Below are 17,148 nucleotides of genomic sequence, written 5' to 3' on the forward strand. Positions count from 1 at the left end.
AAAGAAGCCATGCATTTGGAAGAGAGTTAAGATGTACCTGGGAAGATTTGGAGGGAAGAAAGGAGAGGAGGTGATGTAACTATATTATCATCTCAAAAAATAAGCAGTCTCAGATGCCAGGAAAGCAATAGGCTCCCAGGACCAAAGGGGATGACATTAGCTGAAATACCCAACAAAGGGGAGAGAGGACCTGTAGAGGCTATATCTAGAGGCATGGCCCCTGGTGCAGGATGGGGTCACCCGCCTTTCTCAAACATTTTAACCCAGAACTGCTCCTGACTAAAGGAAATACAGGGTCAAAGAGTGGAGCAAAGACTTAAGGAAATGCCATCCAGAGACTGTCCCACCTGGGGATACATCCCATATGCAGCCACCAAACCCTTTAACTATTGCTGGTGTCAAGAAGCACTTGCTGACAGAAGCCTGATATGAATGTCTCTTGAGAGACTCTGCAGAGTCTTACCAATACAGATTCGGATGCTTGCAGCCAACCATCAGAATGTGCACAGGGACTCCAATGGAGGAGTTAGGGAAAGGACTGAAGGAGCTAAAGGGGTTTGCAACCCCATAGGAAGAACAACAATATCAACCAAGCAGATCCCTCCAGAGCTCCCAGGGACTAAACCACCAACCAAAGAATACACATGGAGGGACCCATGGCTCCAGCTGCATATGTAGCAGAGGATGTCCTTGTCAAGCATCAGTGGGGGAGAGGTCCTGTGAAGGCTGGATACCCCAGTGTAGGGGAATACCAGGGCTGGAAGACAGGAGTGATTGGGTGGGTGGAAGAGCAATCTCATAGAGTCAGGGGGAACGGGGATGGAATAGTGGGTTTCTGAAGGGGAGATTTGGAAAGGGGAAAACATTTGAAATGTAAATAAAATAACCAACTAAAATTTTGAGAAAATAAATAAAAGTAAAGACATTTCAAAATGAAAATGGTAAATTTGCTACTAGCAGATGTGACATACACTAATTACTGAGGAGATTTCACACTGTGACAAAATAGATTCACTAACAGATTTTAGCCAAGCATCTACACAAAGAAACAATCAATAAGTTGCATTAGGAAAAAACAGGATGGAGGGCCACATAACTGTTATATTATATAAAATGTCTAGCTTTTAAAAGAAAATTATGAGGCATTCAAGGAAACAGCATAATGTGACCAGATGGTGAAAGAAAAGGCTGTTTAGGGCATATAATTTTCAGTAAAAGTATTGATGCCTATGCCATTTTATTCTCTTAAGTAATTTTAAAGGAAATTATATTTTTGAAAAGTCACACAATCAAGCCATTGGGTGTAAGACACATAAAAGTTTACATAAATGAAAACAAAGGGGTACATAGGAGCAGAACTTCATGTCATGAGAAAATGATATTAAATGGTAACATTCCAATCAAAATGTATAAATTGTAAGAATGGAAAAACACAAGTAATCAAAACAATAAAAACTGAGTCATAAAAAAAGTTTGGAAAGCAGCTCCATTTATAATAGCATCAAAAGTGTTTAGCTAATGAATTTAACAAAAGAAGTATAAAGTTTGAAATTTTATTCTTCAGACTCTCCAAACTACTGAATATTGTTGAGGGAAATACGTGTCTGAGCAATAAAAATTAACAACAGAGTAATAGAACACACATTTTCTAAGTATACATTTTAGGCTTCTTCAATTAAATTCAATATTTAAGTAATTAAAGAAAGTAAGTAAGCCTACTGCAGAACAATTCTCCCACTGACCTTAGAGCAACTTCCTTGCTTCTAGCTCTAAAGAACAGTAGGATGTATTGGAGATGCAGTGTGCTGAGAAGCAGGGGGTAGTGGGTTGGAGTGGGACTGCCTGAGACAACTTGGCCCAGCTACCTGTGCTTCTAGGATGTAGCATCTTCTGGTCGTCAGCACAATCTCTTATTCTCTATTCTCTAAAATAAGGACGTCTTCAAGCCTTTTGCAGTGTGTATATTAACCATAAGATACATAATCCAGGGCAGGCCTCCCTTTCAGGATCTTCATTATGCACTAGAAATTCTATCTATGCTTGGCAGATTCCTTGATGGAAGAGAGGCAACCCATAATGAATTCTAAGCATTTGTGTCCCACGTCACCTGGTATTAATAATAAACTCACCCCATCAGTTCAGTTTGTGTAAGTTTGAACTCAACAACACAGGCCTCAGTGACACTAACGCTCAAATGCAGAAGGTAGAATGCTTTAGAACCTTCTTCCTAGCAGGCAGCACTGGCCTGCCCTCTATGATCCTGCGCACAGTGGGAGTCTGCCTTTGGGATCAGTTAGTAACAGATATGATTTGTGCTTCCACAAATAGAAATACGGACAATGTCCAAAAGCTTCCAACGGAAAACATCACAATTCTCAAATGGCTCTGCAGAATCATGGCACTCTCAGATGACTTCTTCAAAGAAACTGTAAAACTGACCCTGAAATTAATATCCAAATTCAAGTCATCGGAAATAGCTAAAAGCAAGTGCGTAAAACTAAATCATAAAACAAAAACTAAAAATAGGGTTTATGCTTCACTCCAAAAATTACTTATTGGCCACTATGAGTAAAACAGGAGGATGCTAAAAATGAGGATGGGCATTTTGTAGAGTGGCCCAGACCTGAGATTCTAATGTGTGTCTCTCACAGGCCTAACAATGCAGCTCAGTCATACATCTAGCAGTTGTAAGGACCTGGACTTAATTTCCTGTCTTGTATTGAAAAAAAAAAGTTGCAGGCACTTGATTTTTGAATTCTACTCAAATCATTTATTGATAGAAGTCTTTTCATCAAACGATACTTGCAATGCTTAATATCCACACACACAAATATAAACTTGTATTTCTACTTTAAGTTGTTTGTAAAAAGTAATGTAAAACACATTATATGTTTAGTGACATCTGATGGTACATACCTACAATATGAACATTCAGAAGGCAGAAGCTAGAGAATTACAAGTTTGGGGATATCCTATGCTACAAGTAAGATATTGACTCAAAAACACAAAATAAACAAATGAGAGCAGTGCCAACGACTGTGAAAGAACCATCTTTTTGGACTGGAGAAACATCTCAGCATCTTAGCAGTGAAGACTGACAGTACCTTGTAGATGACCTGAGTTCCCTTCCCAGCACCTACATCTGGTGGCTCTAAACCACCAGTAACTCCAGCTCTAAGGTAATGGCCTCTTCTGGCCTGTGCAGACACCTGCACTCATGTGCACACATGCACATATGCATGCACATACACACACAATTAAAAATAAATCTCTATAAAAATACACATATTATATATGAGCTGACACTAGAAAATACTGGAAAAAAACACTTATGCAAATCTGTGTGACCCTTGGAGAGGCAATGACATTCAGGAATGACTGTAAAAGCACACACACTCACATGCTTTGACACTCACAAAAACACACACATACATACAAACACACACTCACAAACACACACAATTAAAAATAAATCTCTATAAAAGTTCATATATTTTATATGACCTGACATTATAAAATACTGGAATAAAATAGTTGTTCAAGTCTTTATGAGAGGCAGTAACTTTCAAAAATGACTGTAAAAGCCCACACCCCTACACACACTCACAGGCTACACACACACACACACACACACACACACACACACACACACAAATACACAAACACATACACACATACATATACGCACAAAAACACAAACACATACAAACACACGTACATATGCACACACATACACACACACACACACACACACACACACACACACATGTTTTTTAAAGCCAGGAAAATTAGACTGAATAAGAAGAATTTTAAACCTTAAACTGTTAGACACTGCTGAGTATTCAGCCTGGTCCTCGCCTACCATTGCTCCACTTCATAGGTGTTACTCCATAGTATTCTATTTCCATTTCTGACTCTGTCTCACAGTATGCTTCCTACAAGTCCCAAATATAGCAATTGACACCAAGACAAATCCAAAATATTGAATTGCTAATGATATGACTGACACATTAAAACTCTTAATCTTTGTAGTATAGAATCCAAGTGACAGCTTTTAAAAGGTTGTGCTTGTACATTCAGTCTAACAACTAGGAATGTGTGCTAACCTCTAAAACTCTAATGAGTCCAAAGTAATAAATTAGCTCACTAGTGTAAAATCTGCAGAGAGCAAAAGTATACAGGAGAATGAGACTGGTTATACACTATCTATCACAAGCTCAGTCAAGATGTTAGTCTTCATCTTAGTTACAATGTAGGCATGGTATAATTGCTTCTACCGATTAAAATGACCTCTGATACATGACATTTGGCCCTTGATAAAATGAATTCGCTCTTTCTATCAAAATAAAGAAAAAAATAGTTGAGATATTTTGCATGTACATATAATAAGAATCTTATATATACTTTTAACTATCTTTTCCTTCGTTGTAATTCTATCTAGAGATCTGTATCTCACAAAAAAAAATCAAATAACACCAATTGACCTATTATGTTGACAGCCTCTTATGAACCAATCAATGCAATTAAAATGGCCATAAATATACACATAAAAGGCCTTGATGACATGTTCCAATGACAGGAATAAATTTTATGAAGATTTTGATGCCATCTATTTCAGTGATATTTTTAGGCATTCGTGGGTCAGTGATACTTCTTAAAAAAAATGACAATATGGCTTCCTCTCATGTCTCCCTGCCATGAAGAAAGCAGCACAAAGCCTGAACTTCCTCTGAAAGTACTATAAGTAACACACTCCAAGTTTTAAATATTAATCTACTTCATACATGGGCATTCTAAGTGGCTACTAGCTTTGCATAGAGCCTGTAAAAAGTAAGCTGTCTGTAAAAGGTTGAAGGGACTTCCCTTAGAGGTTGCTATCCTGTACATCCCATGATGTTGGAAGCATCAGTAGCAGAACATAGATGTGGTGTGGATTTTATGTTAAGCCCCTGTGAGAGAATCAAAAACCAAGCTCCTGGAGTTTTGGAGTAAGGCCATGACATCTGGAGAGGAGAGTTACACACTATTAGGAAAACAGCCTCTGGCATGCTACTGGGCTGTGGTAATGATGGAATTCCAGAGCATATGGACACCAAGTGACCACACATCTGGGACTCTCCTATTGGACCTATCAAGTCATGAAGTCAGGCAGGCCTATAATAACCTAAATAAATATGAAAATCCTATATCCGGGACTCAGAAGCAGCAGATAGTGAGGGTACAAGTAACCTGCAGGATCAGCTAGTGAAGATTTCCACACCTTCCTTAAGAGTTGTACATAAAGTACTCCTGTCTCAGTGGACAATGATGGCTGAGTGGGAAATCTGTCACATACCTGTAACATACAGCACTCAAAAGGTCAAGTCAAGATGATTGCCATAGGTTTAGAGCCAGCAAGAGCTATGTAGAAAATTCTAGGCTAGCCATTGCACGTGCCCAATACTATGGCTCCCATTTAGAAAGGATAATATAATCCTTGATACCTCTGAAGTGCAATTTTCTAGCTATAGAGACCAGTGAATGTCTTTGGTAGGCCAGTATTCTATAAGTCATTTAATAACAGAATAGCCTCATTTGACCTCTTCTGTCTCAAAAGGATCATTCTTTTGGAAATATTATCATAGAGCCAGTATTCATTTCCTTTTCCTGCCCATAGTGTACTATTCAATATTGCCCTAATCTTTCCTAAGTTTACTTTCAATGAAAAGGCACTGGAGAACTGATATCTCAATGGTAGAGCACTTACCTAGAATGTGTTTAGCCATAAATTTGATCCTTAATCCTGAAAAAAAAAAAGGTATGAAGGAAGAAAGAGGAAAAATGTGGAAGAGAAAAATGGAGTCCCAGAAAATTGCTTTCCAAGTAATAGAGTTGGGTCAGCATTGGCACAGTAGCAAACCGAAAGAGGCAGCGCTCAAAACCATCAAAAAGAAATGACTTGCTTCACAGCTGTGATGAGTGTGATTAAATTAACGTCTGCCAGTGAGGCCCACATTAAGCAAATCTCACAGACCTCACTGGTCAGTTACTGAGAAAGATCATGATAGTTGAAGACACACTACTCAGGTTAACCCTTACCTGTGAGTAAATCATGTTACATGTATGCCACTATTTCCACCCCAATGAAAGACTGCTGTGGTTGGCCATATTTTTCTTGAGCTCCTCACTGTGATTTCATGTTGACAATGCAGCCTGACAGTTCTGCCTCTTAAATCCATTTCCTTTCTTTCCCCTCCCTATTCCCTAATAATATTGTACATCTACATTAGTCAACTTTTAGTCACTGTGACAAATACCTAAACAAGCAACTTACGAAGAGAAAAGGTTTGTTTTGTTTCAGTTTGAGGTTTCAGTTCATGACTGATTTCCCATATTGTTCCTGAGTATGCAGGAGCACAGTACTTTATGATGGAAACACTTAGTGAGGGAAGCACTTGCATTGTACAGAATGTAATCAAAAGACAGAATTAAAAAGAAAGGCCTTGATACCCACTATTCCTCTCTAGTGGCAAAATTAGCAGCTAGATTGTAAGAATAATAATTATTAGATATTGGCTTTTATCATTTTTACGACAATTTCTGTTCAGGTGAAGTGAATTAGCTTAAACTATATTTTCATGGTCAGAATAGGAGACTCTGCCTCTTGAAATGGTGCTTTGCATTTAATCCCTAAATAGCCCCATGGCCATCTATTAGTTTACGAACATTTCTGCAAACCAATAGTTATTCTCCAGGTATAACCTTTCTAAATTGTTGTGAGACATATCTCAAGAGATATATCAGAGGGAAGGTGCTCACAAAGGTGGTAAAACCCAAAAAAAAGGGATAGGAAGCAACAATTTTGTCAGATTCATGAAGTGGACTAAACTATGCTTGCTTACTAATAGCTATTAGTTTAAGAGATGTGTAAATACTGCAATTTTGTCTGAAACTCAGTTTCATTTTATATAAGGGAGAATGATGAGGAACTAGCTAGCCTTCATCTACTTTAAAATGTCATATAATTGTATTTCTTTCCATAAAGTTAAAAATGTGTGAAAAGCTCAGCAATGTGTTCTATGTCTTTTAACAACTATTACACTCACATAAATCTAGTGTCACTGGAAAGTGAAGAAATCCTTGGCACATTGGATTTCCAAGATACAACAAAGAGACTGCATAAAAGACCCCTAAAGTACATTGAAACTCCTAAATTTGATTGAGGTTTTAATCTTCATATTTAGAGAATATTAAATGACTTAAATAAAAACCTGTGTAAATCCAAATAACCATATCATTTATGCAAAGAACTAATTTTAGAGAAATTTGCCAGAATTAAATGCCTATTTCTTTTTTTTCTTTTTTTTTAAATTGTTTTGAAATCATAATGAGTTCCTTTTATTGTTTGGGAATCATGCAAAAGAGCCCTGGGTACTCTGACCCAGGCCTTGTGGGAGATGAAACCCTCTCAAGTTGGAGATCCAGGTCTGTGACTGCGTTATCTTCCTCTACCATGACCACCTCCTCCAGGATGTGTCCTGCAGCTTGCTTCTCACTAATATGTGGCAGGTACCAGGGGGTGGGAGTCAGGAAGGAATATTTTCAATCCTTTTTTAAGCAATCCGACTATATAAACCAGAACATGAAACTACTACAGATAGGCCTGCTTAATTTCTCCAAATACACTAACACACCACTTCCTTCCTATAAAGGCCAGGATAAGTTAAGGGGGTAAGAGGTGTTTTAGGGGTATCTCCAAGTGTACCAATCCTCCAACTCATCAAAGTCCTCAAGAACCCGTTGCCAGAGCTCCTCAGCAAATGGACCTGAATCTTGAGCACCCTCTGGACCTGGGGTGGAAGCTAACATGGCTACTGGAGCTTCAGCTACTGCTAGGCTAGTCTGGACTTGAACTGCTGCTGATTGACCAGAGTCCCCAGCTGGAACAGGGGCATGGCCATCAAGCAGGTTTGCTTGCTGATTACACCTGGCACCATCACAGACCTGATCACAATTCAGAGAAGATTCCTGGCTGCAGTTGAGTTTTGGAATGGAATACAGAACAAATGTGCCTGAACACATGAACTCTTCATTGGAGGAGGCAACTACAGGTAAGGAATCAGGAAAATGGGTTGACTCAGAAACAGCTTCAGAGCTTCCATTTGTCTCTGGCAGTGCTGCTGGAACATTCTGAAGATTCTTCCGCTTGGACTTAGCTCGATTGTTCTTGAACCAGGTCTGGATCTCATTCGCTGTCACACTAATTGATGATGCCAGATCCATGCGTGCCTCCCCTTTTGGATTTGTGCACTTAAGAAAATATTCTTGCAACAGGCACTTTTGTTCCTTGGTGTATGCTGTGTATGTTTTCTGATGCTTCCTTGGAGCCCCAAGGCCAGCTTTTATGCCACCATAATTAGGTGACAGCACCATGGATTCCAAGAGAACCCTGGAAACCAGCTCTCACTGAGGATCTTGAAGGTATTTGATGACTTGGATGCTCTAAGAGGCTTCTCAGAGTTGGCAAATGTGTGCCCATTACAGGACCTGGTTGCATCTGTATACTTATAAATGCCTATTTCTAATAATTAGGTTAGTCTACTGTTTTATTGTTTGCTGACCTTAAAAGTGAGCATACAGTCCTGTATAGTATATGTTTGCAGCAAACCCCTAGCCTTCAGGTATCAGAGCAGGAGTGGATAGATGACACCAAGGAGATGTACTGGTTTGGTCTGATGCTGTTTGTATTCAAATGCTAAATTCATCATCCCAAGATCTGATTGCTCCAGGACAAGCATATCCTCATGTATACCAGCTTTTGTTGTCTAAACCTTACCCCCAAATTATATGTCATTAGTTAATAAAGATGACTACAGTCTGTAGCAAGGAAGAAGAGATAGTGGGGCTTCAGTTTTCAGACTTGGAGTCTGGCAGGAACCAGGAAAGGAGACAAGGAAGGAAGAGAGAGAGGAGGAAGAAAGAAGGAAGCAACAATGAGGTAGGTGATTCATGAGCACATGGTCATTAGAGCCAGCCTGATAGAGTAGGAGAGGCTGGAGTCCCCTTCTCTGCCATGCCAGCCCCACACAATGACCATCCACCCCATGGTCAGTCATCACAACACCCAGCAACCCAGTAGAAACAAAACTCTAGAAGCTTATAGTTAACAAGTCAGATTTATACATCAACAAATTCTCAATTCACAAGATGCAAATACAATAATTTCAGAACCAGTTGATAATGATAAAAGCTGCCCACCTAGATTATACAAGTTATCCCAATTATTCTATCCTTTATGATATCATAACTACCTGTGGCTATTTAAAACTTTGCAGGATCAGAATCTTCTTCTGTCTGTCCGCCTCCATCTTGATTTCTTCTTCCTCTGACCCCTGTTGCTCTCTGTCCCTGCAACTTGTAGCTCAGCCCCCTTTTCACAGGCCTCCTGTTGCACTAATATTTTAATGTAATTTGATGGGGAAAATCCTGCGACAGTGATATCTCGAAGTTAATGACAGGGAAATACCCAAAATAGCATAGGGGGTTGGTCTCTAGCCAGATCTAATGCTTTAAGGCTTATTATAAATATAAAAGTTGTGCATCTTTTATTTGGGAACATTATGATCTAAATAGGATTGAAACATCTAAATAATATTTGCCACAGCAAAGAAACAGTGTCTTTCAAACACAACAAGAATGATATATGTATTTATGAATTCATAGACTGTGGGAGCATCCACAGGGCCTGCACAGGTTCAAGCCAGACATGGTTCCAACACTGATATCAGAATGAACAGAAGTTCTCATCTCCAACCAAGAAGCTATACATAATTGACAACCACTTGCAAAGGAAACTTCAGTCTTCTCCAGTGGAACCTCACTGGGTATGTAAACCACACTTAGGCATAGACTCCATTCTTAGCAGGAAATGGCCAACTAAAAATGAGCACAATAGTGTTTGTAGATTTTTAATTTTGCTTTTATGTTGCTTTGTTTGGGCAGTCTTTTATCTTTTGCTTGTATATTACAGTTTCCTATGTTGTGTTTTTATAGGTTCTGTTTTTTGTGTCTATCTGTCTGTCTGTGTATGTTTCTTTTACGTTTAAATTTACTTTTATTCTGGTTTGTTTGATTTTTACATTTTCTTGTTTGTTTTCTAAAGAGAGAGAGAAAGAAGGCATAAATTTGATGGGTGAGGGATGGGGAGCATCTGGGAAGAAAGGGGGAGAGGAATCCATGATCAGAATATATTGGGTGAAATTTCAATTTTTAAAAAAGGAGAAGAGGCCGGGCGGTGGTGGCGCATGCCTTTAATCCCAGCACTTGGGAGGCAGAGGCAGGCGGATTTCTGAGTTCGAGGCCAGTCTGGTCTACAGAGTGAGCTATACGGAGAAACCCTGTCTCGAAAAACCAAAAAAAATAAAAATAAAAAAATAAAAGGAGGAGAAAAGGGAGGATAGTTGATTCTACTATGAAAATTCAATTATGCTATAAAAATATGTCTAGAATAATTTTGATACCTAAATGAGAGTCTTCAAACTGGTTTTCAAAAAATAACCAAACATAGTTTATAATAACTTAGAAGGAAATGCCGTAAGAACATCTGTAAACTATTATAGGTTTATGACAAAATAAATTCCTATAACCTTTCTCTGTGCCTCCAAAACAGGGGCACAGTCATCCTGAGGATTCTAAATGCTCGAAACTAGAGAATCCATTCAATCATTTCCTGACAGACTCTAAATTACAGTAGTCTATAAAGAGAACACTGCAATACTAAGACCATCTGCGAAGCAGTTATGCCCCAGTTAGAAGTTCTGATGCTGTGAACAATTAAAATATTAGCAACTGTATGAAAAAATATTGTGTAAGTAACACATAATGGGCCAAAATTAATGTTCTCAAAGAACAGATTTTATAATTTTACTACAATACTAAAAATAAGCAGTTAATAAACATGATCATGGAATACCAAATGTTTGATTTATTTAAACTAATATCACACATTACAAACTAGTTTATATGTTAATAATATATGAATAATTGCAATTTTAAAATATTATTTATATTTAAATCCCAAATGCTGCCCCACCTCCCTGTGCTCTCCCAGGGTTTCTCCCCCCCACACCCCTTTCCATTTTGCCTATGAGAAGGTGGACCCCAAGACCCCCAGGTTGGTACATGCAATCTCTGCAGGATTAGGTGCATCCTCTCCCACTGAACCCAGACAAGGCAACCCTCTTCTGCATATGTGATAGGAGCCTTGGACCAGCCTGCAAATGTTCTTTGGTTGGTGGCCTAGTCTCTGGGAGCTCCAAGGGTCCCAGATTAGTTGGCACTGTTGGTCTTCTTGTGGGGTTGCACTGCCTTCATCTTTCAAGGTCTTCAATCTTTTCCGTAACTCTTCCATAGGGTTCCTTGACCTTCTTCCAATGTTTGGTTGTGGGTATCTACATCTGTCTCATTCAGCTGCTGTATAGAGCCTTTCAGAGGAAGCTATGCTAAGCTCCTGTCTACAAACACAACATATAATCACTAGTAGTGTGAGGGATTGGAATTGGTGTCTACCCATGGGATGGGTCTCAAGTTGGGTGGGTTACTTGTCAGACATTTCTTTAGTCTCTGCTTCTTTGTCCCTACAATTCTTTTAGACAGGGTCAATTTTGGATTGAAAGTTTTGCAGGTTTCTGCAAAAGGTACCTTCTGCAAAGGTAGTTTGGCCTCTACCTTTGAATGGTTGGTGTCCCTATTCCTCCACTGGGAGTCCTGTCTAACTACTAGAGGTGGTCTCTTCAGGTTCCATACTGTCCCCCACTGTTAGGCATTTCAGCTAAAATCACCAGCATTGACTCTGGGGAACCTCCCTCAATCCAAGCTCTCTGGAAGTTTGTAGAGATTTCCCTGATCCTCCACCCATAGAGATGCATATTTCCATTCATTCTCCTGGCCCTCCTGGCCTCTCTCCTGTCTCCCTCCATTGAACTGGAATTTTCTGGTACTATCATGTGATGCAGACTCGCATGGTGTTTTGCTGAGGTAAAACCCATGAGAGAACACATGATATTTGAAAAGAGTATAAGTAGAACTCAATGAACAGTGACCAGGCACTTCCATTGCCAGCCTTGCAACATTTTATTGGTCTCCCTGATCTTCATTGAGAGAAGCAAGACAAAGAACTCCTGGAATCTTGGCTGGTTCTGGTCACTCCTGTTGACTCATGTCATTTGGTGAAAGCTGGCAGTCTCTGCTGTGTCCTGCCATTGCTGCTGATTTGTGTTTGATATGCTGGCACTACTTAACTGGAATGCTGGTATCCTGGCAAATGGAGACTGAAGTCACCCCAAAAGACTTCTAAACAGGTCCACCTCCCCTTGTCCTATTTACCATCTTTTCTTCTCTACCTTTGAATGGTGGACAAGAAGAGGGGTCAAAGAGTTTGAGAACCCTTATTAAAAGTAGGTTTTGAAAAAATCTAAGCCTACACCCCATATCTGATCCTGCACCTCCAATTTCCCTCCCTTCTCCCATCCAGGTTCCTTCTTCCCTCTGCCTTCCATGACTATTTTGTTCCCCTACTGAGTGGGATTCTTTGGATTTGTGAACCAGAAGGAGAATTGCTGTAATTTGAAAATTAACATGTGTTCAGTTTTATATTTATATGTGTCTGTATGTATGCACTGATATATATGTATCATATATATGTATGTGATATATACATATACATATATGTGTGTGTATATATGTGTGTGTATATATATACATATATACATATATCTTTATATATGTATATATAAATATAAAACTGATATAAACAACTTGAAGGAGATTTGCTTTGGTTCAGGTTTCAGGGATTTCAATCCAGAGTTACCTGGTCCTTTTGATGAGGGAGCAAGCTCTAATAAGGAACATAAGGAAGAAGAAACTGCTCATCTGATGGTAGCCGGAATACAGAAGGAAGATTAAAAAAAAAAAAAGCACAATCAGGGTCCAATAATTTCTTCAAATTGGGGCACCCAATAGCCTAAATTACTTCTACTAAAGTCCCAAAGACTGATCATAAAGCTGTGAGTAAACCCAGGGACCAGTAAAACCAAATAACAACAAACCTCATCTTCAAATTTAAGATAATTTTTAAGGATCCCATGATATCAAAAGTGAAGAAATCGAGGCCCTGCATTTCTATTGTCAACTTTATACAACCTGAGAGAACCAAGGAAGAGTCTCAGTGAAGGTTTCTCTATATTAGCTTGGTCTGTGGGCACACCTATGGAAGGGTGTCTTAATTAATTGATGCAGGAAGATCCTTCCCAGTGAGTTTAGTACCACTCCCTAGGCAGGGGGCCTAAACTGGATGAGTGGAGAAATCCATCTGAGGACATGAAGCAGTTGAGAAATTGTGCACTCAATTCTCTTTACTCTTGACTATGCATGTGATATGACTAGCTATATGAAGTTTCCACCTTAACTTCCCCATAATGATGGAGTATAAGTTGGAATTATAAGCTAAAATAAACCCCTTTCTTCCATAAGCTGATTTTTGTCAAGGTCTTTTATTACAACAACAAAATGAAATCATAATAGGGTCATAATATTAAATTATTACTAATATTATAGATATAAAACTATTTGAAATGGTTCATGGATGGATCTCTACAGGAAATTTTAAGCTTTTACAGGTTAGAGAAAGACAATATAATATTCTGTTAATATTGTATATATAAGCAACACAGAAAGATTGTTATTCAGAGGCTCCAGCCTAGACTCTGCAATTTACAAAATAAGCCACCTAGAGTGAGCTCCTTAGCTTGACTATACCTTACTTTTTCCCTTGGAGATAAGAGTGGTCTTTATAGCACACAGTTTCAAAGAAGCTAATGTGAAAAAGCATCTGGGGAGGCATTAGAAATAAAACTAAGATGCCAACTATTATCTTATTATCATTTTCACCATTAAATAACTGCAATGTGTGCAGAGGCCAACATAGAAAATTAAAAGATATAGGTCTGGATTTAAAAAAGAGTTTTAAGGAGCATATGGGAGAACAGAGAACTGTGCCAAGCATTGGAATCTATAAGCCATTGCTGAATGAACCTTCTGAAACTATCTCAACTTTTAAAAATATAAGCTACATTTCTGTAAGAGTCTCTAACTCATTTTCTGGCATCTAGACTTCAATAAAACCATTTCCTACACACACACACACACACACTCACACACATACCTTTAGTGAATGCAGATGAGTATAGTATAACATAAAGACACTACACAACATTATGAAACATTTCACATATATCAGAAGTATATTAGGATTCAACAGCAGTAATAACACCCAAAGTAGCCACTGTATTGAGACCAAAGTATCAGACCCTCCTTTTAGGAAAGAGAGGCAGTTTAAAAGACATGTGCAGCAATTATTTTCCAATGCTGGAATGAACAGGCCATTTTTAAGCAGCTAACTGTACCTTTGAGATGACAGATCAGTAAAGACAAAGAAACTTTCTTAAGGAAAACTATAGGTTCTGTTTTAAAAAGTACCAAAAAAAAATCACATTTATGGTCACCTGATTCTGCAAAAAAACTGTTGACAATGCAGCATTAAGAATGCATTTCAGCATAAATATAGAGTCCTGAGTTTTGAAGCTGACATAATGGTTAAGATTGAATTTCAGTTTTGTTGCCCCAGCAACTACACAGAAGTCTCTACTATGATTTGGATTTCAGATCTGGGTGTTTATATCAGAGGCAGTTAGGTTTAGACAAATGCATTTAGATTCTGACACAGAAGATGCATTTCTTCCATCTCTGAATAAAGAACACAGAATACAAACAAAAATTAATGAAGCTATTATAGCTGTCCAGACAATTATTGCTAATCCAAAGATAGATCACAGACTGGAAAATGTTGGAAGATGAACAATTTAGGGTTTCAACTTCTCATCTATTTAATACAGTTGGAGCCTACGCAGTATTCTGGAATGTGCAAGGAAATAAAGTATTGTTTATTCCAGGAATAAATCTCCCGGAATTTGACCAGTTATTCATCCTATTTGTCTTTCTTCCTCTAATAAGTATTTGTGGAAAGTGAAGAGCATCATTAATAAATTTACAGTATTAGGCACAAAGATACTCATGTTATCTTTATCTACAGTACTTAAAGCTAGAGAAATTCAATGACAAAATTTCACAATAGTCATAACCCAATTAATTGTTCAAAACAACCAAAAACCAGTTGAAAATGCTCTGTTGGGTCATCGAATATTCCAGAGCCCCAAACCTCAAAGTCTTGAGTACATTTACATATTCTAAATTCTAATCCTCAGAATAAGTCTTTGGGGCAGTTTTTGGCATATGAGAAAAAGTGAGTTCAGAAAGGCTTGGTGAAGTTATACCATGTGATTAATGTCATGCAGCTGGGAAGTAGTGACATTGGAATTCATGATACTTCTGCCAAGTCCAAATACTAGGACCAGCTCATGTTTTTCCTTTTATTTATTTTTCCCTCTCTATTGCAGAAGTTCTCAACCTGTGGGTTGTGACCCCTTTAGTTACCTAAAACCATCAAAAAACACAGATATTTACATTATAGTTTATAACAGTAGCAAAATTACATTTATGAAGTAGCAATGATATTCTTATGGTTGGGGGTCACCACAACATGAGGAATTGCATTAAAGGGTCTCAGCATTAGGAAAGGTAAGAAATAATGGTCCATAGACTATTGTGCCACCAAATGATGTAGTTTTATCTATTTTTATTCTTTCACATTTTCATACACATATTCATTATCAATTACCCTCTTTTATCCCATTTCCTTCTCCTATGAACCCTTCTTTTCCCAGATTATCTCTCTCCTACTTTTCTGTCTTCTTTCTGACTGTGAACCACTGAGTTTAAGTAGAATTGCCTACTCTACTATGACCATGGGTGGGAGATTATCTATCTACTGGAGCATAGGCAACTTTATCAGTGGCTATAGCACTGGAGTCCCCCAAACCCCGAACCCATTAGGCAACTCATCAGTGGGTACATCATGGAAGAAAGTGACACTAACACCATTCATTGGCTGTCAACTGACCCTGGAAAGTCAGCCTGTAGACTCTCTGCTCGGCCCTCATGAAGTGTTCACAGCCCCAAAGTTTTATTGGTCTTGTAACCACAATTGTGTGAGCTCACGACTATAGAGAATATATCATATCCAGATGATATCTGTTACTGTACTCCTCCCATTCTCTGGCTTTACATTCTTTCTGCCACTTGGAGGGCATTACTATGGATGTCTCACTCAGACACAAGCACTTCGCCATTCCTTAATTTTAACACTCTGTCTAGTTACAAATCTTTCATTGGATACCTTGGGCTGCAATAAGAAGCTTGTCTGACAATGCATCAGTTGAGCATTCTAACAATATGAGCATTTACAAATCTATAGTTTGTGGCAATTTGAATATACATGACCCAGGGAGTGTCGCCATTACAAGGTGTGGCCTTGCTGGAGTAGGTGTGGCCTTATTGGAGGAAGTGTGTCACTGTGTGGGTGGACTTTGCGACTCTCCTAGCCACTTGGGAGGCAGTCTTCTCCTGACTTCGTTTGGATGAAGATGTAGAACTCTCAGCTCCTTCACTATACCTGCCTGGACGATGTCATATTCCCTCCTTGATGATGATGGACTGAACCTGTGAACCTGTAAACCAGCCTTAATTAAATGTTGTCCTTTAAAAGAACTTCCTTGGTCATGGTGTCTCTTCACAGCAATGGAAACCCTAACGAAGATAATAGTGAGATCCCAGCACATTTCTAACTTAATTATTTCCTCCTCCACTTTTTTTTCTTCTATATTCTTTTCCTGCTACCTGAATAATCATATTTTAATGCTGTTTCCTCCCTTAAGTCATCTGAAATAATCATGGCATCTCTCTTCCGTCTCTCTTGCCCCACATCAACAATTGCTGATATTGTTGAACCCTAAGAGTACCTCAAACTGATGACCCTTTTGCTCTGCCTCCCAAGTAACCAGATCATTACAGTGGTGTGCCACCATGTCCAACTTCATCAATCTTATTACCTCTTGACCGGAGAGTTGTAATACTGTTTTATTTTCACATTAAGTCCATTCTTTGTGTGTCTCTAGTGTTAAGACTTTTCATTATATTGCATTCAAGCTCATCCAT

The 17,148-nt window shown here is 38.6% G+C and overlaps 1 protein-coding gene across 1 annotated transcript in view; it reads right to left on the bottom strand.

Moving 5' to 3' along the window:
* Positions 1-7,721: 7,721 nt before the first annotated feature.
* LOC116083328 (homeotic protein ocelliless-like) overlaps positions 7,722-17,148 on the bottom strand; it is a 125,930-nt gene continuing 116,503 nt past the window's right edge. Inside the window, 2 exon segments of the mRNA XM_031360107.1 lie at positions 7,722-8,415; positions 8,417-8,543. Of these exon segments, the coding sequence (XP_031215967.1) occupies positions 7,723-8,415; positions 8,417-8,543 (820 nt within the window). The 3' untranslated portion in view covers position 7,722.

Source organism: Mastomys coucha, unplaced genomic scaffold, assembly GCF_008632895.1.
Source record: "Mastomys coucha isolate ucsf_1 unplaced genomic scaffold, UCSF_Mcou_1 pScaffold8, whole genome shotgun sequence".
Taxonomy (NCBI): domain Eukaryota; kingdom Metazoa; phylum Chordata; class Mammalia; order Rodentia; family Muridae; genus Mastomys; species Mastomys coucha.